The 23,091-nt window shown below is 42.0% G+C and overlaps 3 protein-coding genes across 7 annotated transcripts; all 3 read right to left on the bottom strand.

Moving 5' to 3' along the window:
- Window positions 1–2,212: 2,212 nt before the first annotated feature.
- ptena (phosphatase and tensin homolog A) lies at window positions 2,213–13,997 on the bottom strand. 2 transcript variants are annotated; one of them, XM_077729682.1, is made up of 10 exons: window positions 13,210–13,996; window positions 8,039–8,123; window positions 7,911–7,955; window positions 7,790–7,833; window positions 7,434–7,672; window positions 6,812–6,953; window positions 5,607–5,675; window positions 5,087–5,253; window positions 3,710–4,048; window positions 2,213–3,195 (listed from the first exon to the last, which is right to left on the bottom strand). In XM_077729682.1, exons 1-10 carry the CDS (start codon window positions 13,286–13,288, stop codon window positions 3,010–3,012), a joined length of 1,395 nt encoding a protein of 464 aa, XP_077585808.1. In that variant the 5' UTR covers window positions 13,289–13,996; the 3' UTR covers window positions 2,213–3,009. The 2 variants fall into 2 exon arrangements, with proteins under 2 accessions (XP_077585808.1, XP_077585809.1); XM_077729683.1 differs by lacking the exon at window positions 5,607–5,675 and having other exon boundaries at window positions 13,210–13,997.
- Window positions 13,998–14,655: 658 nt separating this feature from the next.
- Window positions 14,656–19,596, bottom strand: LOC144205424 (zinc finger MYM-type protein 1-like). 2 transcript variants are annotated; one of them, XM_077729795.1, is made up of 7 exons: window positions 19,563–19,596; window positions 18,623–19,020; window positions 18,142–18,303; window positions 17,879–18,044; window positions 15,938–17,762; window positions 15,792–15,864; window positions 14,656–15,530 (listed from the first exon to the last, which is right to left on the bottom strand). In XM_077729795.1, exons 2-7 carry the CDS (start codon window positions 18,992–18,994, stop codon window positions 15,000–15,002), a joined length of 3,129 nt encoding a protein of 1,042 aa, XP_077585921.1. In that variant the 5' UTR covers window positions 18,995–19,020; window positions 19,563–19,596; the 3' UTR covers window positions 14,656–14,999. The 2 variants fall into 2 exon arrangements, with proteins under 2 accessions (XP_077585921.1, XP_077585920.1); XM_077729794.1 differs by having other exon boundaries at window positions 19,417–19,567.
- A 102-nt stretch (window positions 19,597–19,698) lies between these two features.
- On the bottom strand, window positions 19,699–22,623 carry LOC144205393 (uncharacterized). 3 transcript variants are annotated; one of them, XM_077729737.1, is made up of 5 exons: window positions 22,239–22,623; window positions 21,445–21,486; window positions 20,987–21,114; window positions 20,210–20,263; window positions 19,699–20,097 (listed from the first exon to the last, which is right to left on the bottom strand). In XM_077729737.1, the coding sequence occupies exons 1-4, from the start codon at window positions 22,570–22,572 to the stop codon at window positions 20,210–20,212; spliced, it is 558 nt and encodes a 185-aa protein (XP_077585863.1). In that variant the 5' UTR covers window positions 22,573–22,623; the 3' UTR covers window positions 19,699–20,097. The 3 variants fall into 3 exon arrangements, with proteins under 3 accessions (XP_077585863.1, XP_077585862.1, XP_077585864.1); XM_077729736.1 differs by having other exon boundaries at window positions 19,699–20,100; window positions 22,239–22,620; XM_077729738.1 differs by lacking the exons at window positions 19,699–20,097; window positions 20,210–20,263 and adding an exon at window positions 20,783–20,836 and having other exon boundaries at window positions 22,239–22,622.
- Window positions 22,624–23,091: the final 468 nt, after the last annotated feature.

Here is a 23,091-nt window from a genome sequence, read left to right on the forward strand (position 1 = left end):
GTGAAATACTAATAGTTTGTGGATGTTTGGATTTAGCCCACTTGATGTTTAAAGTGGGATAAAACTTTTTTTGATGGAAAAATGCCCACTCAGTCATCCTGAAAACTGGAAGTTGAAAATTTCTGTTTAAACTTGAAGCAGGCTGAAATAGTTAAATGGTCTTAATCATGATAAATTAACTTTTTGGGAGTTGGAAGGATGTTTGGACTTGGACCAATATAGTTTTTTTTTTTTTTTATCTTTTAGGCTAAGGAGATGACAATGACTTGGTAGCGACCTATCAAATTGAAGGAGATATACCAAGTGAGGCCATCAGATTAAAACTGGATTTTTGCTCAAAAGTAAGTTATTGGACACCTTGAAGTCCTTCAGGACAGCGGCTCGTCCTCCCATTTAAAATGACTTGGACATTTATCGTCATCAGTGTAAACCAATGAGTAACGAGCCTCCTCTGATGAAGTTCAGATGTCCTTTTGTGCTTTTCTCGGCGCACAAAGTGCTTTTAGTCGACATTGATTGATTCCCATAACTAGTTAGAAGGCTCCAGTTTAAGAATCCCTAGAGCGTAGACTGGGCCGTGTAATCCGACCCCAACGTGACCCAAATAATAGACCTCGCTCAGCATGGTGTAGCGACACGACCCCTTTTACCAGGTGGGGTTTTCCCCTCCAATCCTCCCCACTTCATCTGGCGGATTATGTAAAAACAGATTTTCCCCCAGATTCGGACATCACATCTCAATTCACTGAGTTAAATCACAAATAATAAAACAAGAATAGATGGTATTGAAAGGGTTCTACCTGAGATAGTTGCTCTGTGGTCCGGTCCACTGCAGAACACTCACGGGTTGGAAATCCGCCAAAACCAGACACTCCCATTGGCGAGCTTTGATGTCTCCATCAAGCGAGTTGGAGCCGGGCTAACGTCTTAATCGAGCAGAGGGGGGGGATTATGTGGATATGTATGTTCCTATAATCATAAATTCATAGGTTATTATCATGAGAGCGAGTCGGCTTTAGTCGAGGTCTCGCCACTCGCCGCTATCACAAGAGACATGGACGCTAATCCTGTTACTCTTTCATCGGGGGAGACTACAAAGTGAACGAGGCCTCTTCCTAGTTTCATTAAAATGAACATTTACATCCTTGAGGCTGGGGTCAGTGCACAAGTAGACTGTCTGTAGGACAATAAAATAAACACTAGTGGAATCATTGTCTTGTTAGTAAATGACAGTATTTTGCCACTAAGGCATCAAATGGACAATTTTTATGTTATATTTTCAATTATATCAATAAATAAATAGCCTTGTGTCAAATGATAACATGGCCATGTGAAACAAATATGACCTTACTATGTATACAAAATTAATGCAACTTTTCAAAAGTAGGTTAAACAGAAACAATACATCAAATTTAACACATGACAATGACAAAGATGTGTAAAAAAAAGAAAAAAGAAGTATAACTTTGACAAATAACGTTTCCGTTATTTCAACCCACGAAATTGTTGCATTGACCTTTAAGCACAGGAAGCCGCATTCAACTTTTACACAACCTGCAACATTTGCAGTGATCTTCTTTTAACTTCACAGACACAAATTCACCAAAGTTTCCTTTTGCTCATATAGGATGGACTTGAGTCTAAAATTTTCCCCAAAATGGACAGGGTGCCCAATCAGTCAGTGCGCCTTGTGTATGCACCAAAATTCAAGTATCTGTGGACGTCACCGTCTAGGTACATTGCTTGCTGACGCGCTATATTAATATAGTGAATAGACGGAAGCTACTATGCTTAAAGCATGACAATATTAGCAATCGGTGACATTTTCGTCTGCTACTGGTGACGGAGTTGACCAGAATTTAAATAATAAAAAAACATGCGGAAAACGTATAAGTTGACAGGTACGAAACAGTATCTTTTCTAACCCACATACGATAATTTGTACTCTTAAATTTGGTCTCCTATAAATCGCCAGTCATAAAGACGCATCCAGTCAGTTCCCCGCTGTTTTTTTGTGTATTATATTTTTATTATCTTAGGATAAAAAAACATTAACAATTACATGGGATGCCTTGTTCTGCATAATTTAAACGTATACACAGTGGGAACAGGAATGGCAATGCTTTTTAGACATCATCACAGCCTCTTCATAGACCCACACCCCGCCCCTCCCTCCCTTTCCCCCTTGCCCAACCCTCCCCTCGAACCCAGCCCCCGAACCCACGGCCCGCATGCAGTTTGCACTGCACAAAGGCCAAAAAAAAAAAGAAAAGAAAAAAATAAAAGTCACGTGAGACAGCCTGCAAAGAGCACAAGAAGCATTCACAGTAAAGGAGGAGGAGGAGGAGGAGGAAGAGGAGTAAAAGAGAAGGAAGGAGAAGGGAGTGATACAAAGTGACTGCAGCACTGGCCTTGGTTTGGACAGGAGAAGGAGCAGCATTGTCCCGAGTAGATCGTCCTTGACTTCAACTCCCGTCTCTCCTGATTGTGGTACTCTTTCTTTCCATTGTCTTTGACACACACACACACACACACACACTCGCACACACACACACAAATCCTTTATATATGATTGTAAATATATGTATATACATACACATGTATATACATATACAAACATTTTTTTCAACGTTTTTTTGTTTTGTTTTTTTTGTAATAGCTACAGCACCTTTTTCCCGTCGGGCAACAGTGTCAATACCTTCGCACGTGGTCGATGGCCGTGCCAAAAAGGGAAAAAATAAAATAAAATAAAAAGAAAATAAAAGGAAAAAAAATAAAAACAAAAAAACAATATATTGGTCAGGATAGTCATCTTTTTTTCCCCTAAAATTGGCATTTTACAGGATGATATTCTATTGCCATTTGGGTTGGAGGGGGGAGGAGGGTGGTAAGGGACAACAAGGATCTTCTTTTAAGTTTATATTCAAGTTTTCTCCTTTTTCTCTCTCTGCTGAATAATTTCTTCTCTCGCTGTTCGTTTTTTTTTTTGTCATTTTATTTAAAAAGAGTTCACACTTTTGTGATTTGCGTGTGCTGCTCTTCGTCAAAAGGTTCATTTTCCGGATCAGAGTCAGTGGTGTCAGAGTATCGGTAATGGTCTGGCTCATTGTCGCTGACGTCCGGCGTGACGGATGTCGAAGTGCTCGCCTCGGAATTCGAAGGCTCCTCCACGGTTTTTGTAAAATACAACTTCACCTAAGGAAGAAACAAGGGGAAGAAAAGGAGTCTTTACGGTATCTTTACAAAGTTTAAAGAACATTGAATGAATGAAGGTTAGCATTAGCTTCAAGTTATTTAGTTGGTCTCTTGTGCATCCTGGAATATGGAATCTATGAACTGGAAAACACACAAACACTTACTTTATGAGAAACACACAAAAAATGCTAAGCGTTGCTGTAAAAATACAATTTTTTTTAACCTAATTTTGGAAAATTCATGGAGGACCAACCAACTTTAATTGTATTTTTGTCCCAAATAAATAAAGCAAATCAATTTTCTTCCAGAAAAAATCTTCAGTTGTTGAATTTCTTATAACTGCCTTAATTAGTAGTAGACAGCAAAACATAATTGCTACTCAGTATATACAAGTACGCCAATATAAATACTTGCTCTTTGTAAAAGAGTAAGATTTATTCCAAGTATGGCTGCCTTGACGCTTCACTGAGAAAAGGTGAGACAAAATCTAACACCTGGCATGACAAAAGGGTACCTTGAAGTTTGGCGAGAAGTAGCGGTTGGCTTTGTCCTTATTCGCCTTGTCTAGGTCATTTTTGGTCAGCGTCAGGATGAGGTAGTCCCTGTCGCCGCCATCCCTGCTGCCGCCGCCGCCGCCACTGCCGCCACCACCTCCACCGGCACCACCGCCGGCTAGGTCCCTGCACTCGGCGCTGCTCGGAGGCTGCGACTGTTGTTGGACCTGGCTGGCACTGGCGCTTCCGCCGCCCTGCTGGCTATCAGCGTTGTTCACCGCGCCATTCTCCAGCTTCTCCACGCCCTCCTCCGGCCCGGGGATGAAGAAGGTGTTCACCCAGAAGTGAAACATCTTATCCTGGGATAGAACAGATGATTTAAAGTCACACAAGCACAGAAACTGCAAAAATCAAAATAAATGACCCCGTCGCCATTAGGCAAAAACGTCCAACCTGATCCTTGGCCAGTAACAGACATATATCAATATAAAAGATGAAATAGGTGGTGCAATTTTACACTTGAAGGATGGGCAGACCCTCCTGAGACCCACCTCCCTCGTATACAAGCATTTAAAAAAAGTCCAATTTCTATATGTCCTCTTTAATGTTGGTATGTGAATAATGGCTTCTATAAAATGAGGTCGTTACGCTTACTAGCCGACATCGTTTTCCAAACCGGGAAAAAAAAGGATGCATCTATTTGAGGGAGCCATTTAATTGTCTCCAAGGGGAAATTGAATGCAATATTGACTTTCAGATTGTTTTGTCACAAATACTTGGTGTCTGGGTCTCCATTTTATGACATTGGCAGGAATAGACTATTTTTCAAAATGGATTGATCATTTATTGTTGTCAATGGCAGCCAATGAGGTAGTAAAAGCTGCACTCTATAGATAAATATCGTGTGCCTCAATGCAAAATTATTAATCAAACATTGAAAACACAACATTAAAATCCAAGCATTTTCAAGGATTTCAAGCACCCTAATACCAACACCACTGTACAAAAATAACATTAAAAAATTGTAAAAATACAGGAAAATAATTGTCATCTTTTCCTTTGCGCTATATTTAAAAAGAAGGTCAAATATCTCAAGAAAAAAAAACCAGTCATTTTTAGCCTAGGCTAGAAAAAGGTAGGCTCCGCAAGCTAAAATCTTTTTTTATACCTACACATAACTAACTACATGCTTGAGCAAGGAAGACCGGAATATATCCCACTGGGGTGTGCCAGGGCTTTTCCCTGTGGTGACAACGAAGCACTCCTAAAATGGTATGTGCAAACAAAGGCACTTGTATGGAAAAGACAAGACCTTGGGTAAAAATGAGCACGTTTAAACGCCATTGCTCAGAGAACCAAAGCAAAATATCCATTGGACTTGAATGGAGTATACTGACCTTCTTCATCATCTTGTTCTGCTTATGGAAGAACTCCACCTTGATGTCGCCACACACCGGCAACGGTTGCGGGAACTCGAAGAACATGTGCTTGTCCTCGCGCCGGGTGTGGGTAGGGTTGGACGTGTGGATCTTCACTTTCAGCTGGTACACCACAAACTGGGGATCTACAAGAGGCAACATAGACTTGAACATGGCGGAAGACGCTTATGGAACGCCACGAGAGTGAGCTTTACCAATGCGTTATTATTACGTGAGTGATAACATGCATGCATGCTTGCAAATACACCGACATTACAAGGTCAGAAGGGAACATGCTACATGTGAAGAGACCCAAACCAGAGATGCAGGACCCTATTCTGATAGCTTGATCTTATCCTAACGGGGAGTGGTCTGGCTACCTAAAGACCGGTCCGATCCGGTCCGGTCTTGCCTTACGGATGCTGGATCTCTGGGGCCCGGTGAAATAAAATGAATGGAATAAGAAAAATAAAATAAAATGGATGAAAGGCTCATTTACCCCAATGCCAATTCCCTTTCTTGAAGCCCTGAGGGATTGGCTCGCTCCTGTTTTTAACGGTACTGTCTCCTTAAGAGAGGGAAAAGAGGAACATGGTGGTCACAAATGGCGCCCGACGGCGAGGGGGTTCTCAAGAGAGAGCACAGCAGGCACAAACACAAGAGAGGTGGACACAAATATTTAGATATGTTTACATCAGGCTAGTCATCTCGATTTCCACTGAAAAACACTTGAGGCAGGTGCGAGGGTCCCGCTATTTATGGCCAATGATTGAAAATCTATAACGGCCTCCCCCCAAAAAAATATTTGTACATATATGCCTTTGAATAGTAAAGGTTTTTATAATCTAAGTGTGTGTATCACTCAGAATAGGTCCATTTTTTAAGCATGAAAAAGGAAAATGAGGAGTAAAGAGAAGAAATCCATCTAGTTAAGTTGAGAAGCCACAGAAATCATCTTTTAGAGACAAGTTGGACGACAAGACAAATATGTGAGTTCACAAAAAAGGGGTTATTTGTCTTTTTTCAACACTGCAGACACAGAAAATTAGAAATATATACAGTTAAGCCTAAAATCTGTACATTAGATAGCCATGAAACCAAAGTGAAATCATTCTTAACTCCTATTGTTGGTGTTATGTCTTAATCGTTTTGAGTGGAAGAAGCTGGTAGCACAACAGCAGCTTTTTCCAGTCAAAACGGAAAGCTTTTTTTTTTTAAATGCAAAATAGAGTCAGGGCTATTTTGAGCTTAACTGTATGTAGAGTTCAAATCAAACAAAGCAGTACCATTCTTGAGCAAACCAAAGCAATTCAACTACTATTTACTGATAAAAGTTAAGTGCTGTTTTGATACCAAAGCCCTGTGTTATGACTATTTGGACGTAAACATTAATTGACGATAAGTACATTAAAAAAAAACTGCTGTGTGTCAGACTAAAGAATATTTTCTGTGATTTGTTAAGGTAGCTTCAGTGTGGGCAAACATAAAAATAAAAATTTAAAAGGTCAAGTCGACCTGATTAAGGAGAAAGGCAAATTATTTCTAAAAAAAAATAGGAGAAGCTCCACACTGGACCCACCGTGGCCCGTGGCTGTACAAAAAAATAAGGCGTGGGCGAGCCTTACCGTGCCATATGCGTATGCCTACGACCCAGTTAAGGGCTCCAAAATGTTGAACATGAGCATATGTGCGTGCGTGACTCACTGCAGGTGCCCCCGCTGAACATGGGCAGCGTCTCGAACACCATTTTGTGGAAGAGCAACGCCACCGGCTTGTACTCCAGCTGGTTCTTCAGTAGGAAGCTGTAGTAGTAGACGTAGCGGCGCTGGCTCGGGATGGTCACTCCCTAGTAAAGGCGCAGTGGGCACAGAATTAGAAAAGGACAAACATGCGAGAGGCACCTTTTCAGCTAAAAAGGAGACATTTGTAAGGCATTTTATGCACTGTCAATTGGAAATGATTTATTTTGAGCATGGGAATGTTTTGCTATTTCTCAATTAGTAGTAATAGTATACTACATTGGAGTGTATTATACTGGTGTAACCACAGTAGGATGACCAGTTGCAAGATGATTGGTCAGCACACAAAAAAATACTAATTCCTACTGTAAACTATGGATTTTTTGGTAATATTTGGTGGATAACAAAGAAAAGCATTGTTATTATTTTTTGTAAACAACTTTTGTTAATGAAGGCATACAAAAACAATGTTTGGAAAAAACATTGACAACTATTTTTTCAAAGTATTTTGCAAAAAGCTAATAACCACTGAAGAAGCTTAACTATCACAAAAACTGAAAAATGGGGGGTTATTCACTGAGCCTCACCTTCTTGTCCCTTGTCCTGACTTCGCCGTAAAAGTCGAGCGCCTCTTGGGCCTCCAGAAACTTGCCACGATGGAGGAGATAGGCGCAGATCATCACCCCGGTGCGGCCCTTGCCAGCCTTACAGTGGATGGCCGCCACGTGATTGTCATCCTCGCTGAGCCACTGGTCGAGGTCTTCGCAGAACGGCTTGATCAGCTCCAGCTGAGGAGGGTTGTGGTCTTCGAAGGGGTACTGTGCAACTAGTCCAAAAAAAGAAGCACCAGTCAGAATATACTCCCACAAACTAGTATGAATCCCCATAGAAAGCATCCATCTTAGAAATATTCCCCGAATTGTGCAACCCGAAAACGTCGTACCTCTGCAGTTAAATTTGGCAGCGTCGTAGTGTCTTTCTGCGCAGCTGAAAAGCCAACCAAGTCCAGTCAGAAAATGGGAAACAAACTCACCCATTGGAAATAAACCATGAGGAATACTTACAGGTTGTAGATTTTGTAATGGTTTTTATGCTTTGAGTCCAAAAACCTGTTTCCAGAAAAGAGCCACCATTAAAAAACACGATCCAATTTAGGGGCAAACATTTTAACATAGACAAGGCGCTAACTTACCGTACTACGTCGTCTATATTGTTTCTGTACACGCCTTCGAGTCGCTCTGCTGGAAAGCCCATGGCAATGATGTTTGGGTAGATATCTGTTCAGTCAGGAGGGTTAGGGAACGGTGCTTTTGGTTGGCCGGCGACGTAACACAATGAATTACTTGTTTAGCTGTTTAACGAGACATTGCCATCGCTAGGAATTAGAGCACACCAGTACACGGACGCGGGCACGGGCAGCAGACCGTGACAAACTTTTCAGCTCGCGTCAATAGCGCCGTGTCATTACGCTCGCGTCTAGATGAGAGGGCGGGAGGGATGCCGATCTGTGTGTGAGTGTGTGTGTGTTGTGACAGATGGCCTTGACGCCGAAGAGAAAGGACACGGGGACCTGAGCTCCTGCCCAAAAACCCTGGGCCAGGCCGGGCCCACATGTGGGCGCAGGAGAGAAGAGTCTTAGCTCCACGGTGTGTGTATTTTTAGAGTGCAAATGTTATATCAGCGAGGCCGCAATGCAAGAGTATCTCTCGCCGGAGTTGGCTTTGCACGCCTCTTAAACTCTTTGCTAGGTACACAGGGTGCCCTCGGGCAAGTATCACAGAGGAGACGGACGGTTTAGGTATGGTCTGGTGTCGGAAGGGACGTTCCAAGTTCAAATAGAGGGGAGGAGGGAAAGGGATTTGAAGGTACTTTTTGGAAATTGGACTAACCGCCATCATTTTTTAATCAGAATTGGGCAAAAAAATAAAAATAAAAAAAATCTGTTTAATTTTTTTGTTTTGAATTTAGGCCTAAATCAAGAATACACATTTTAAAATACGCAACAGATAGGAAATCGCATATTAATACCACCAGGAAGAGGACATTTTGATATCTGTCGTAGATAGTGTGAAAACAAGTCATTAAACCGATAACAAATAACAATAGTGCAAACAAAACTGTGCCTTCATCACATTTTCATATGATCCAAAAAATGTAGACTGCACTAATTCTACCAAATCAGCCAAATATAATTTCCCCCCCATTTTTCCCCAACCAATTCACTCCTATTTAAACCACTTATGCATAATGCTATAGCTGCTTCCCACAGTTTTTTTCCTCCATTGGATTAACCATTACAATAAAAAAATGTGGCCTAAAACCCCCGAAGAAATCTGCACATGACACTATCATATCCTGGAAAATGTCGAGACGAAGAAAAAGGGCCACTGCCTTGTGCGCATCTCGGCTGCCTTTTTTTCCGAATGGCATGATGTCATCCAAGAGTGCTGCAGCGCAAGGGTGGGGAGGGGAAGGAGGGAAGGGCAGGGGGGGGGGGGGGGGGGGGGCGACGGAGAAGCGTCGGGGCCAATTATACAGTGACACACATACGCTCTTAAAACAGGAGCACATCAGTGTCAGGTTGCCGCGAAGAGAGAATAATCGAGTTGGCGAGGGCGAGCACCGCCGCCGCCTACCTGCCAGTGAAGTCTGTTGGCCGCCGTAAAGCCCAGGGATTTTACACTTTTAACCAGGAGGGACTAAAGGGCGAACGTCCCATGTCGAAAATGCCACGTTTGTAATTGGTGACGTCGTTTTCATGTGGAAATTTGATTTTTATGTTCTTCTAGTTTCATTTTTGGCGTGGTTAAAGATAAATAACAGTGGATGAGCCGTTAACATTGCGTAAGGTGTTGGTAGTTAAAGTTAATTGGGTTTCTGCCAATGTATATCGCACATGTGAGCCAATTAGAGTTAATTGTATCAACAAGATTTAATGTGACTATGTTTTTCTGATGATGAACTTATTGAAATATTTATTTTAGGAGACTAAGAAGAGATAAGGTTAGTCAGGTATCACTAGCAGACTTGAGGACACAATCAAAAGACCCCAAAGGCGCTTTAGCTCTAACAAATCTATGTTCAACGCATGTTCAGATTCCAGTGATGTTATCTTTTTCATGGCTGTATTCTTTTCCCAATCGCCTTCTATAATGCTAAGCGCTAATAGCGCCTCATTCTTTGCTTCTGTTTTAAGCAGCTACAGTATGCAAGGGTCCCTTAGCAGCAACATACGGCCCAATAATCCGAGCATCAAAGCATTTATTAGAAGTCAAACGCGGCATTTCATAGACTTCTATAACCCTTGGACCAACTGACAAAGTGATCCCAGCCAGACTTATTTCAAGTGTTTAAAAAAAACGGAAAAAAAAGCTCCATAGCTCCCAGGAGAGCCTCGGCCCAGGGCATGGGGAAGGGAGGAGGGGGTCCTTGGGCTGTGCAGCTGAGAGGAAATACAGATGCAAGACCCCCCTGACGGAAGCTCTGAGTAGGAGGGAAAACAGAGAAGAAAAAATTCTGCCATTTTAGGAACGCCTACTTTTAAAAGCCAACCCTTTGCCTGACTTCCATGCGCACGCCAAATCTACAACGGAGAGAGAGAGAGAGTGGGAATCGGCGAGCCAGGGGGGGAGGAGGAGATGGGAGGCGGCGGTGGCGAGGTGGGGGGGAGACAGGAAAGGAGGAGAGCAGAGGAAAGGGGGCAAGCGGGGAGGGAAAATTAGAGTGGGAGTAGTCAAGAAAAAGAGCAAAGAGGAGCGAGGCAAGGCGGTGGGCCCATACAAGATCGCCGCTTAACTCCGATTTAACTGAGTATTACATAACCGCATATTGTTTCAGACGCCGCGCCAAAAAGCGATAACAGGGCCCGCATTGTAAAAATCAGAAAGGGAGAAGTCCTAACCCCCCACTTTTGGTGGGACATGCCTCTTTCACCACAAGCTATGTACACGCAACAATCACTTTAGAATGGAGAGAGAGAGAGAGACATGATATATTTCAGCAGATGACATTTGACTGAACTCTACAAGGTATACACACTTCCGGGACATCACATGGACTTTAGTTCTTTGTAAAAATATGGAGGCTTTGCCATGGAACGAAATAAAAATTAAAAAGTTATTTTCAGGACGCTGCCATTAATTTGATGGCTGCAATTGACAGTGGTTGACGTCCAATCGCTTTTAACTAAGAGAGGTTAGCCCTATGAATGGATTGCAATAAAACAATATTTACAATTTCTGCCAACTTCACATTTAAAATAAAAAACAAGGTGGGCGACTATTACTAAGCTCCGCTACTACCTTTTCATCCATTAATTAACACCACTGTCTATTGTAAATGATATTCACCATTCATAAGAAATCCAACATTACTAGTTTGCATCATAATCATTCTCAAAACCATTCAACAACAGAATGCTGGTTTCTAGGATAACTTAATGCTTCTGCAGGTTTGCACTTCCATGTGCAAACGGTCCGGCGGCATGCTAAATGGCGGCCCATATTTGGAAATGCTGACGTAGCAGCGTATCAGGAAGTAGACTGCACCGCGAAGAGTTGGATTTTTGCCGCTGCACGCGCGAGCCGTTATTTGACTCATTTTTGGGAGATAATAGCAGGAGGGGAAAAGGGTTTTACTGGTTTTAGCGGGAAAGCAGCAAACTCAGAGCACCTAATTTCCAACCAAACTGCTCAAGACCAACACGTCTGTCAAAATAGTACTAAATGGTTCCATCACCCCCTTCTTCCATTGGAGGTTTTGCTCTGACAAACCGCCAATGTAAAACAGGGTGTGGGTTTGTACAATTCTTTTCTAGCAATGAGCCAAATTCCAAAAAGTGCATCCTCTCCATTTACACACACAAAGCAGACATAATTCTCATGGAATAATAAAACAAAGACGACACACAGCTAAAGCTTAATGTCTTGCCAGTCTGTCACATCAAGGCCAACGACGATTATCATTTACAGACAACTGAACCAAAAACCACATTGAGATTCAATATGAACATTTTTTTTTTCCTCAATTGAGTCAATGATAATGCCTGTTAAATTCCAAGTGTTAATTGTCAATGCAAAATATTCCCATTCAATTTCTGTTAAGCGAACGCGAGCATTTTTACTCGAATATCAACGACAAATTCAAATTTGCGAGGCAAAAAAACAGGCTTTGTTGGTGACTTTTCAACTTTTTCTCCATCAAAGACGGATTTTATGGATCAAGCACTGTTGTTAATAACCAAATTGAGAAAATATCTATTATAAAACCATAAAAACAAGATAAAAAAGCCACCCATTTCCACTCATATCATGTTAGCAAAAATACACTTCAAAATCTTTAGCACAAACTAGTAACACACCATTGTGTTATTGAAGGTTGTAATTGTCCAACAGAACATCGCAATGCAATTACTTTTGCAACAGTACATAACTTATGTCCCAATGCAAACAATTGTTTACAGATGTTTCCAGCCAATATTACCAATTGTCAATGACAGCACAAGACGTCCAAACCATTTTATAATCTTGTAAAAATTTAAAAAGGTGTTATTGGAGGTCATAACCATTGTATAAAAGCAGAATGAATCATATATAACATTATAATTGTGACCTGACTTCCACATTTGTAGATGCCAAATCTTTGCAGAGGCTGAGTTAAGTGACCAAAAATAGTCATTTGTCCTTCAAATTGTTTCAAACAGTACGCATAACAAAAATAATGTAAATAAATTGGAGAATTTACGCAGATTTTTTTCTCCCCCTCATTAGTGCTGTTAGCATATAACATAAAAGAAGAAAAACTCATTGAATCATTTCTTTTTTTGCACACAAAAACGCAAAATTAAACCAGAACTCTTTTTAACCATGCATATATATTTTTGTCAAATCTATCTCCCTGATAAAATCGAATATCGCCCCAGCCTAACACAGACCTATAATATCAAATTACTAATAATGACTCAGTCCATTTTCACCCATTTTAGCACGGTTACTGACCTGACACTGTTGGGATGTGATCCTCCCTTGGAGATGACACTAAATGATGCTTCAAAATGCAAAAGGTAGAAGGTAGAAGCAACTGGATCCGGGTTACCTTTGCGATTTCTGAAGCTCACGCACACACGCACACACACACACTGGTTGTCCAGTAGGACGGGAAATTCCTGCTGCGATACGACGGTGACATGAGTGCACGCCGATTTGACAGATCCACCATCTTTCAAACACGCTTGATGACAGCCCGAGCTAGCCCCCCTTGCATTTCTCATGGCCCGCCTGCATGCACAATGAAAAAAATATAATAATAATAATACTCTATGCAACATTATGGATGAGTGAAATACCCCACAAGAGGAAAGGATACATGTTAAGTCCAGGTCGAAGCCGTCCTCCTGGTATCTCCTTTTGTTCCGGCTGACAATTTCTTTAATAATGGCAGTCATTGCAGCGGCTGCCAGGAGTCTATTATGGGGAAAGGTGAAAAGCAGACTTTAAGGGTGGTCGTTGGTACACGGAGCGGGGGTTCTGCTCGGTAAATCGGGGCCAGGGGGGAAAAAAGGGTCCTCCTCGGGGCTAGCCAGCCGAGCTCGTTGGGATTAGACAGGCTTCCTCTGGAACATAAAGACGGGCCTTGCTCGGCTTCTCCTCGGCGAAGGCCCGACTTTTCCAATCCTCTGGCCGCTCTTGCAAATACTCCCCAGCGAAATACATGCAGTTCTCCACAAAATAAGCCTCGCTTTCAGTCCGAAGCGAGAAGAGAAGTCACCGAAGACGAAGAGGGGGAAAATAAAGAAGCCCGTATCCAGTCACTGGGACGGGGGACGAAGGGGGGGTCGGAGCTACGCTAGCTAGCTAAACTAGCGCGCTAGGTAGCAACAATGGCTAGCTCCGGGGTTTTTTTTCCGATCCAAAAAGACCTCCTTAGCGATTCAACATTGTCACCGAGCGCTCGTCGAGAACATCGCGGGGAAATAAAAAAAAGTGACAGTCTCCACCTCAATTGTATACAGACTATACAAAGATCAGCAATTTGCACAGATTGCTTTGACAGCTCCGTCCAGGGGAATCATCTTTCTTTTTTAGTCGCTCCAGCTGAACTCAGGCTCCCATCATGGCCTCCACCGAGGAAAAAAGAAGGTAGCGCAGGCAGGGCTTTTAGTACGCGTACCCCTCCGCCTCAGTGCTATAGTCCCTCGGTGCGATTGAACATGATCACTAGGTCGTTAATCGATCAAAGGTGAACATGATAAATGATGACGCGACTTGAATTTTGTCATGCGATGATATTTGAAGAAAAAAAGTGGGAAATATATGGGTAACAAACGGATAGCGGCGGAAGGATACCAGAGATACGCACGCGACGGCTCCCTTCTGTCAAAGTGATCACGTGTGACTGTAATTGGGGAAGTTTCTTACATAAAATGTCACTTTTGCGCTTCCAGTCGCGTTTTTCTCCTATACATTTTGATTTCAATTATAAAGTAACAATTCGTTCTAAATTTTGAAGTATAATTACACATATTTTAATTAATAACTGTAAAAAATGTAAAATTATTTACCCTATGACAAGGCTAGTGAAAACTGATCACATTTTTGGGTTGTGTATAAAATCTAGTAAAAATATGTTTACTTACTGCATTTTTATGATTTAATAGGGAATTTATGTTATTTATTCTGCCAGGTTGCTTATGTCATGTTATGACAAGCATTGTTTTCAATGGAAAATAATGACAATTGTAACAACAGTCATTACAAAACTACGCAAAGACAAGCTAAATCTGTGGATTTTTTTATATATATAATCAAAACATTAAAGCATACTTCAATGTTTAATGAGCATTTCAATAATGTACACTTGGCATTCAATAAAACAAATAAAAAAATAAAAACATTTTTTTCAAACTATTTGCAAATACATTCCAATATTCTAAATAATACGCAACCATTTTGGATTCATAGGATGTTTGTCCTATGTTAAAAATGTCTTCCTATAAAAACTAACACAAGACTACTGTCGTGTCTTATTTGTTGCAAGGCAAAATCCTTCAATGTCAGTCTATAATAGCAGCATAATAAAAACATTTCATCACTGAGGTAAGAATGTCTCATTTGTACAGTTGAAATATTTCGGATACACGACAACATAGCAGAATTCTACCTTTTGTATGCAAATATTTCACTTCTTCCCTCAAGAGAAGAGAATTTCTCAATGACTCTATGGTTAAAATCAGGGATGCTCTTGATAAGATTCTTTTCCATGGCGATCACGGCTATCTCATTGAGCAAATCGTGCGAAATGGCGTTCCCCAGAAACGTCTTGACTTTCTTCAGCGTGGGGAAGCGCCGGTCCGATTCCGTGGTCGTCATGGGGATGGTGATGAGGATCTTGAGAAGAGCCAGGGTCTCGGAGAAAGTGTCCTGGAGACGGTTTCTGGTGAAGAGCTGGTAGAGTGCCACCAAACTTTTGCACTTGGCGAAGTCGTCGTTGCCGTAGATGACGGCCAGTTCCACTTTTAGCTTGCTCTTGTTGAGCAGCGGGTAAGCGTCGGCGGTGGAGTTTAGCGCCGTTTCGGGGAATTTGCTGCGGTAGTGCTCGAATCTATCTGACAGTAACAGCGTCGCGCTGATCAGGTGCTTTGTGAATGCAAATCTATCTTTTGCCACCTTCAAGATGGTGTCGCAAACCTGAAAACATAAAGAATATTTCCCATAAACAATATGAAGATGGTCCGTTAACTATCTTTACTGAGTTAATAAACCTTTCAAATATCACTAATCCATCAATTTTCTCTAATTGATACGATTTAAGGCTCATTGGTGTGCACTGAAAATGTATTTCATTATTATATATAGTACTTATTATTTGCCAAGGATAAAATTCCTAAAGTGTGGTAGACAACGCCCACTAGCGGTACACAATATATTGCATTGAACAATCCACCTCACCTTTGTACCCACAATTTGTCGATCACATGATCCACTGCAACTGTGTTCTTTACACAGCGAAGGAAGAGAATCCCTGAAAAGATCCAGAAAAAAACATCATCACGCATCAGATAGTAAAACCACAATAGTGAAAAATATGAATAAACCTGGTTTCTTGGATGCCAACAACAAAGTCTTGCATTGCCTCCTTAACGAAGAACGCGTCTATGGCCGGCTCCTGGAGCAGCCCTTCGAGATCTTTGACATGAGGTGTTATGAAGTGGAATAATTTGAGGAAGAAGATGAACATGCTATCCTCTAGCAGTCTCAGCAACTCGTTAGCATCTCTCACAGTGCCGGAATCGAACTCTCCACAGTCCGTAATTCTTTCCAAACACCGATGCAGGTGCTCTTGGTGCTGCGAAATGCTTAGGATGGCTTCACTTTGGAGGTCCCACTTGATTTTGGCCACGCCCTTGTCCAGCTCGGCGAGTCTATTGGGACATGTGGAAAAAAACGTGGAGAAACGTTCCAGGTCGGAAAAGAAATGACTCACTCGTGGATCGGAGGACGTTGCTTGCTGGATGATGACATCGAGCCGGTGTACGTAGCAGTGGACGTAGCTTGCGTTTTCATAGATGTCCGTTATCTTTTTCGGCACGTTACCCGTCTCGTCATTGGCGGTGATTGAGCCGTGGTGTGATTGGGAAATTAGTTTTTTCTTCTGGAAGTCCGGGAGGACCACGTTCAGATGATCCAACAAGGTCTCGGCGATGGAATCAATGGCGTCCAGTCGGAGTGGCGTTAACTCAAAGAGTCTCTCGCGAACGTGGTGGGACGGATCGATGTAGCGTAGCACGAGCGCCAGGTGACAGCGGGCGGAAATATCTATGGTTCGGTCCACCTGTATGGAGACGTAATCGGCGTTCCGGATTTCTTCCACGACGCGATCCTTCAAAACTAGCGACATACAGCTGAGGAGTTCGTTTTGAAGGGGCTTGGACGTTTCCCGGAACGCGGTGTCTTGCAAAATTTTGCAAAGGTCCGTTTCCAAGGCCGTGGCAAAATCCACTCGAGAGACGGCGGGATTCTCAAAGCTTCCGTTTTCGTCGTTTAAGGCGAACTTAAAGGCATCACAGTTCTTGACACGCTCGATTATTTCAGACAGAACCTGCCGTTTTTTTTCTACCGCCTGGTTGAGTTTACGGATCTCCAGGCGATAGCCATCCCCCAGCTGATGCTTGACGCTCGCTTCTCCGAAAACGGCCAACCGCAAGGCATTTTCCACATGGGTGCCCGTTACTTCGTGATTCTTTACCTCTTGACCAAAGCGTTTTAGATCGGTCATTCCCGTCTTGACCCACAACGGGTTGAGTTGCGATGTTTGAAAAAGGAGGCATGGGAAACAAAAGTAAGCCTTGGACTCACTGCAACCAGTTAGCCAAGCCTTCCTGCTGTACCAGGTCCTGGAAAAAGTATCTTTGGACTGCTGTATTATCAGGAGGTCTGGTTGATGAGGTCCACGCTCTTTTACTTGGACTTTCTGGGCTAGTGTTCTTTTGTCAAAAGGAGTCATCATCAGTGACTTGACTGAATTATCCAATTTCTCCAAAATTCTGTTTTCCTCTACATGGACTTCCAAAGCCTCATTTTCTCTAGAGGTCCGCACCACATTTGTGTATATTTCTCCACCACTTGTGGCAACTCTGCTTTCTGTTGGGATGGCGTGTCTGTCACTATCGTCCTCCTCACATTCTGTCTTAATGACAGTCAATGGAAACTTGGTTGTATCCATTTCGGGGTCTTCCACTTTAATGTGAGATGTTATAGGAGGTTCTGGCAATGCTTCTTCTTTGACGTGAATGGGTTGGAGATGTTGGGGTACTTCCAAGCTGATGTAAGGTTCCTCTTCTTGTTTAATTTCATGATTCCCTTTAATGTAAGGTGACTCTAGCTCCTGACTATCAGGATAAAGATCATGTTTACTGGTGTCTGCAGGGCACAAAAAGACAAACTGCATCATTTTTTAGGACTTTTAAATGTCTTACATAACCGGAGTAGCTCAGTAAGGTTGTGTGTATTCATATGATGATATTTTGACAGCTTACATGCATCTGTACTGTGGAGATGATGTCGTTCACTGTTATCGGACATATTGGGGTCTGATGTTGAAGGTAGGTGTTGGGGTCCTGAAAAGCTGATCAACTTGGAGGTAGCATAGGCATGATCCTTCTTTACTTGATGGAAAGATCCCCCATGATGCTCAGGAACACTCTGTAAAGGTATTTGTGGGGAGGTCAAAATCCAATAATGTATTTGATTGATTTATATTTCATTCTTCACAACATTTCACATTCATGAGCCATCTTACCTCCATTTGGAGTGAATGTCTAGGACGTTGGATTTCTATTAAACCTATTGGCTCCATAAACAAATATTCCAGTGGTTCAGCCATTTCTTCGTCTTGGAATTCTGCCGCTTCCCCAGTCATGTTTTCCACTCTGATCTTTTTGGGGTTTTCAGAAGGACATATCTGTAAATCAAAGTCAATATTAAAAAGCATATACCCGCATATTGATGGTAGTAATCAAACCAAGTTTATAATATATGATGATAGATGGTCAATGAATAAATGCTGGAATTTTTAGTCAAGTATAATAAACAAGAAACATTAATTCTCCTTCAAATCATTTGGGAAATATATTTTTCTGACTATATAAGTCAAACAAGCAGAAAAAAATAGGAAAACACAAGCGATATATTTTCTCCACCAGGAGGCACTGTTGCTGCCTCAAACACAGGTTAAAATTCTAGTTTAAAAAAGGCACGCATTATTTCTAGTTTTTTGGTACCTGTTTAATTTGCCTCTTCCTTTCTTGTTTCTCCATCTGAGACACGGACAAAGCCCACATCTTTTGGGCTGAGCGATGGCCAAATTCCGTCGGCACGGCATCATTCGCCAACAAGCGTCTTTTCCTGCGCTGCCTTTCTTTGCTCTCCAAGCCATATTTCTCATACACGTCCACTTTGAAACAGTCGGGCAGAAAATGCGCAGAACAGAGTTTGGAGGCTTTCGTTGGAGAGAACGTCTCTCTTCCCACATTGTGCAGCCATTTGGTCAATAAGTCCCCGTCCTTCGTCGGGAAAGAGTGAAAGGAAAGATCTGGTGGATTGTGTTTGCCATCTGTCCTGTTTGTACAACCAATAGCTGAACAATGTGGCATCCTGGAACTGCCTTTTCATGTGATATCTGTTTATAAAATGACAATAAAGGGTTTTTAAAGGCGTTATGAAGGGTATCACTGACATTACTTGACTTGCATTGATAAAAATGTTTGCACATGCTTTGGCTAACCCATAAAAAATTTATTTCGTGACATTTTGTGCACATTTTGGGATGTGGGAGGAAACTAGAGTACCCGGATAAGTACAACGCTGGTGCATGAAAACATGCAAACACACAGCACACATAAATTAGCGGTTATAAACATGCATTAAAAGTGACTGACTTAAGTCGGGACTTGAACATTGTCTTGAAAGATCTATTGAGTAATTACATAATTCAGATCTGCCAGATTGTGATGCATGTGGGTTGCACTTGCAAAGGAAAAACAATCTCAAAAAGAAGGAAAACGTAAATTAGCACCTGCACAAACTACGGATCTCTCCGGGAAGTAGCTCAGCCGTTGTTCCACATTTACTTAACCTATTTTGGATTTGAATAAGCTAAAAGAAGTAAAATATTTACGTACTGTTCTTTCCAAAAAGAGCGGACAGCATTGTATTACTCACCAATGTCTTTGTGCGGCGGCGCACATTGATGACGTAGTTCACGAGCCTACTACTTTTTTTTCTCCTCCAAATTTCAGTTCAGTGATTTCATTTGAAACAACACCAGGTTAAAAGTTCCCCAAAATGAGCAGAGTCAGACGTTAAACGTATCTTTATTTCATTTCAACAGTTTTATAAAAGAAAGTAGCACTGAAGCTCAGTTAATATCAGCGACATGGACAGCATATAAGTGTGTTAAGTGTGTGTGGTGGTTAATTCGTGATCTGTGTCTGTGTGTGTGTTTTTTTTTTCTTTCTTGGCATAAGCGACATGCATGGCTAAAGGCATTAGCTTTAACTTTGACTTCCATCCCAATGAAGGGATGCTAAAGGCAGCAAAGTTGAGCCCCAGTGATGTCACTCTACACATTGACCAATCAGCCGAGAGCTGTGTGGCGCAAGGGCGTGATGCTGATGATGTGTAGCCATGACAACACGAGGGAAAGGCGGGCATTGGTCTTCTTTATCCTCATGGGATGGCCACAAACTGGACGTGACTGCTGAAAAGTGACAAGAAGACGTTGATATTAAACTTTTTTTTGACTAGTTTAATCATTACATGATAAATATTCACATTTTAACACAACCAATCTAAGCAATATAACTTACCTATTGAGCAGCTTTTTCAGTTTGTTCTTCAGCAGTTTTTTGACCTTCCTCACCCTGCAAGAAACAGAACACATAGGTCACGTGACTCCTCCACCTACATTTATATACTGCATACATATTCATAATGAGTTTTTACAAAGTAACTCTTTGTTCTTGGTTTCAGAATGCATGGCTGGGGGTGGCATAACTGTTCCATTCTGGTTATTGAATTTCTTTGTCATACCCAAAACAAGCACTCTTCCAAAAATGGGATTACATTTGTATGATGTCTAATCTTATAATGCTTATTCAAGCGATTAAAAATGTGAAAATGACTCAAGATGTTGTTAGTTAAGTGTAGTTAAGTAAACTGTTGATTAGTACTTGTGATTGAAAGCTGATTTATGGCACATGCAGCTAATATGACACAAATATTAGTCAAAATTCAACATGAAAATCATTACCATGTTTTTTTTTATATAAACCTTGTTACAAGCTTATAGTAGCATTTCAGTTCTTATATATTCTTTCATTTAAATGTTAAAAATTCTTCACATGTGGCTGTTAACATGCAAAAAAAGCGCATGAGCTAATCTAACTAACTCCTAACTAATCAAGCACCTCCTCGGTGGCTGGTACCCCTTCCTCCTGTTTCCATCCGGCCCAGGAAGAAAAATAAATAAAGACAAATTATTACAAATGGGGGTGAAAGCTCAGTGACGACTACTGGGCATTTTCATCCAATTTTCTACCATCCACATTTGGTACAACCAACCAAAAATGAACGCCATGGCTCACCACAGTAACGAATCCGGAGGACACGGCGGCGTTCTCCACGCTGTCTACAGTGGCCTGAGCCACTTCATTGGCTCCGGTGACGGCGGCGTCGGCCACAAGGTTGGCTTGCTCTGTTGTCTTTTGGGACACTGCAAGGACAGACAAAGTGTTGAGGTCCTAAATCAAAACAATTCTTCATTTAATTGTCAAGGAACATTGATAAGAATTCCTGGAGTTGGAATTGGTTCCCCTGCAATACAATTACATGTTTGCCATAGTGGAGGGATAGGAAACCTATGGCTCGGGAGCCACATGTGGCTCTTTTGATGGGTGCATGTGGCAATCGGAGTACAAACTTTAAACAGCGTGTTATGAACTTGACCTTATTCATTTTTTCCATGTTGATTTGAAGTCTATTTCTTCTAAACGGATTCAAATTCAAATCATAATGTAGATATGAATAAGATTCCATACTCTACCTGTGTTGACACTCGTGACCACGCCCTCCATGGTCTTGTTTCCTGGAAGAAAGAAATAGCATCGATCATTAGACGACAAGTGTAGCAAATATGGAATTTACCACGGCTTTCGGTGAACCACTTTGCCTGTTAGCTTGAGAGATGATGAATTATTAATGGGGATGGTACCAGATTACACTTCCGTACAGTGACAATCAGGGAGGAATGCTTAGAGTACAATTGTCAAAGTGGCGGCCCGGGGGCCAAATTTGGCCTGCTGCATCATTTTGTGTGGTCCGGGAAAGTCAATCATGAGTGCTGACTTTCTATTTTAGGATCAAATTAAAATGAAGAGTATATATGTATATTAAATTTCCTGATTTGCCCCTTTTAAATCAATAATTGCAATTTTTTAATCATTTATCAAACAACTTACTCAGCACAATTGAACTGGATGTCTGTTGTCATCTACACCACTGAATTAGTTCATTAAAATGCCTAGTAAATCCCTACTTACTTTAATTTCTTTTTCTGTTGCTAAGATAGCAACAATCACAAAACTTGAAACGTAGCCCAAGCCACACCCATGCCGCCGGCCCCTTACCAATGCCCCCTAAACTTAACCTTCCACCACATACTCCCCCATGACCATCATCTCCATTACCTCCATTTAATATTTTCTTTTAAATCTCACTTTTGCTCACAAAAATTGAAATGTAGAATGCCATTTTTGCATCAAATATTTCCACATACTTCCCTTTTGATGGTACGCAAAATGTTGTACAAGAAGCAACTCGTGTATTTTGCCAACTCACCGACATACATGACCCCCTCCTTGGTCTTGGCGGCGGCTTCCTCCACGCCAGCTTTGGTTTTCTCGGCGGCGGCCACCACGCCGTCCTTAGCGATGGAGAAACCTTTCTTGAAAACGTCCATGATGCTCAACTGCGTGCTGTTTTTTCCTCTTTCTGGCGCCGCCTGGACCGTCCCGTGCTCGTCTGCTCTTTCCCGGCTAATGGAGGAGAGGGGAGGAGGTGAGGGTGAGAGTGAGAGTGAGCAGGGGGGTGATGCCAACATGGGAGAGTGAGAAAGAAAGAGAGAGAGAAGAAGTGGTGCAGAGGAAGAAGGGACGGGAGTGCCAAAGACCATAAAAGCGTCTCCTTCATTTCCACACTTTACACGTTGCCTTTCAGTGAAATTTCAAAGGCAATTTGCAACAAAAAAAGATTTGTTCACTCAAAATCAAAGGCAAAAAACTAAAGACGATGCAACCGCGCCCTCTCAGTGGAAAGGAGCTCTCCTATTGGCTGTGATTGAACTGCATTATGATTCTCCCTTTATTAATGAACCCATTAATGCTAAAAGTAGCTCATAGTGTGCAAACTACTAAAATGGCCACCAAGGATGGTCCTCCTGACAAGAGTGTGAGTGTGACTCAGCAAAAGGTCCCTTCTCTCATTGGCTACTCTATTCTTGGACAAGCCTCATCACTGCCCTCCTGCCCGAGGTCACCGTGGCCGTCAAGGCTGCAGTGATCAATATGGGGAGCGCCCCGACGTGGGAGGTGCTCACTCGCGACCTCCTCGCCGTTTGCTGCAAAGTGTCACAATGGGAACAATGCGGCAACCCCGTGAAAAATTGGACACCTTCTCACCTATGGGAGAAACG

Source organism: Stigmatopora nigra, chromosome 12, assembly GCF_051989575.1.
Source record: "Stigmatopora nigra isolate UIUO_SnigA chromosome 12, RoL_Snig_1.1, whole genome shotgun sequence".
Taxonomy (NCBI): Eukaryota; Metazoa; Chordata; class Actinopteri; order Syngnathiformes; family Syngnathidae; genus Stigmatopora; species Stigmatopora nigra.

Excerpts from the sequence above, each read along its gene's own strand:
- LOC144205424 (XM_077729795.1), bottom strand. The coding sequence starts at position 18,994 with ATGCCACATTGTTCAGCTATTGGTTGTACAAACAGGACAGATGGCAAA. Across the intron at positions 18,304-18,622 it reads GGAAGAGGCAAATTAAACAG|ATATGTCCTTCTGAAAACCC; the intron begins GTACCAAAAAAC and ends TTTGATTTACAG. Across the intron at positions 17,763-17,878 it reads TCTCCACAGTACAGATGCAT|ACACCAGTAAACATGATCTT; the intron begins GTAAGCTGTCAA and ends TGTGCCCTGCAG.
- LOC144205393 (XM_077729737.1), bottom strand. The coding sequence starts at position 22,572 with ATGGTCTTTGGCACTCCCGTCCCTTCTTCCTCTGCACCACTTCTTCTC. Across the intron at positions 21,115-21,444 it reads GGTCACGAGTGTCAACACAG|TGTCCCAAAAGACAACAGAG; the intron begins GTAGAGTATGGA and ends CTGTCCTTGCAG. Across the intron at positions 20,264-20,986 it reads CCTCCGGATTCGTTACTGTG|GGTGAGGAAGGTCAAAAAAC; the intron begins GTGAGCCATGGC and ends TGTTTCTTGCAG.
- ptena (XM_077729682.1), bottom strand. The coding sequence starts at position 13,288 with ATGACTGCCATTATTAAAGAAATTGTCAGCCGGAACAAAAGGAGATAC. Across the intron at positions 6,954-7,433 it reads TCAGGACAAGGGACAAGAAG|GGAGTGACCATCCCGAGCCA; the intron begins GTGAGGCTCAGT and ends CGCCTTTACTAG. Across the intron at positions 5,254-5,606 it reads GAAAGGGAATTGGCATTGGG|ATCCCCAGTTTGTGGTGTAC; the intron begins GTAAATGAGCCT and ends TGCCTCTTGTAG.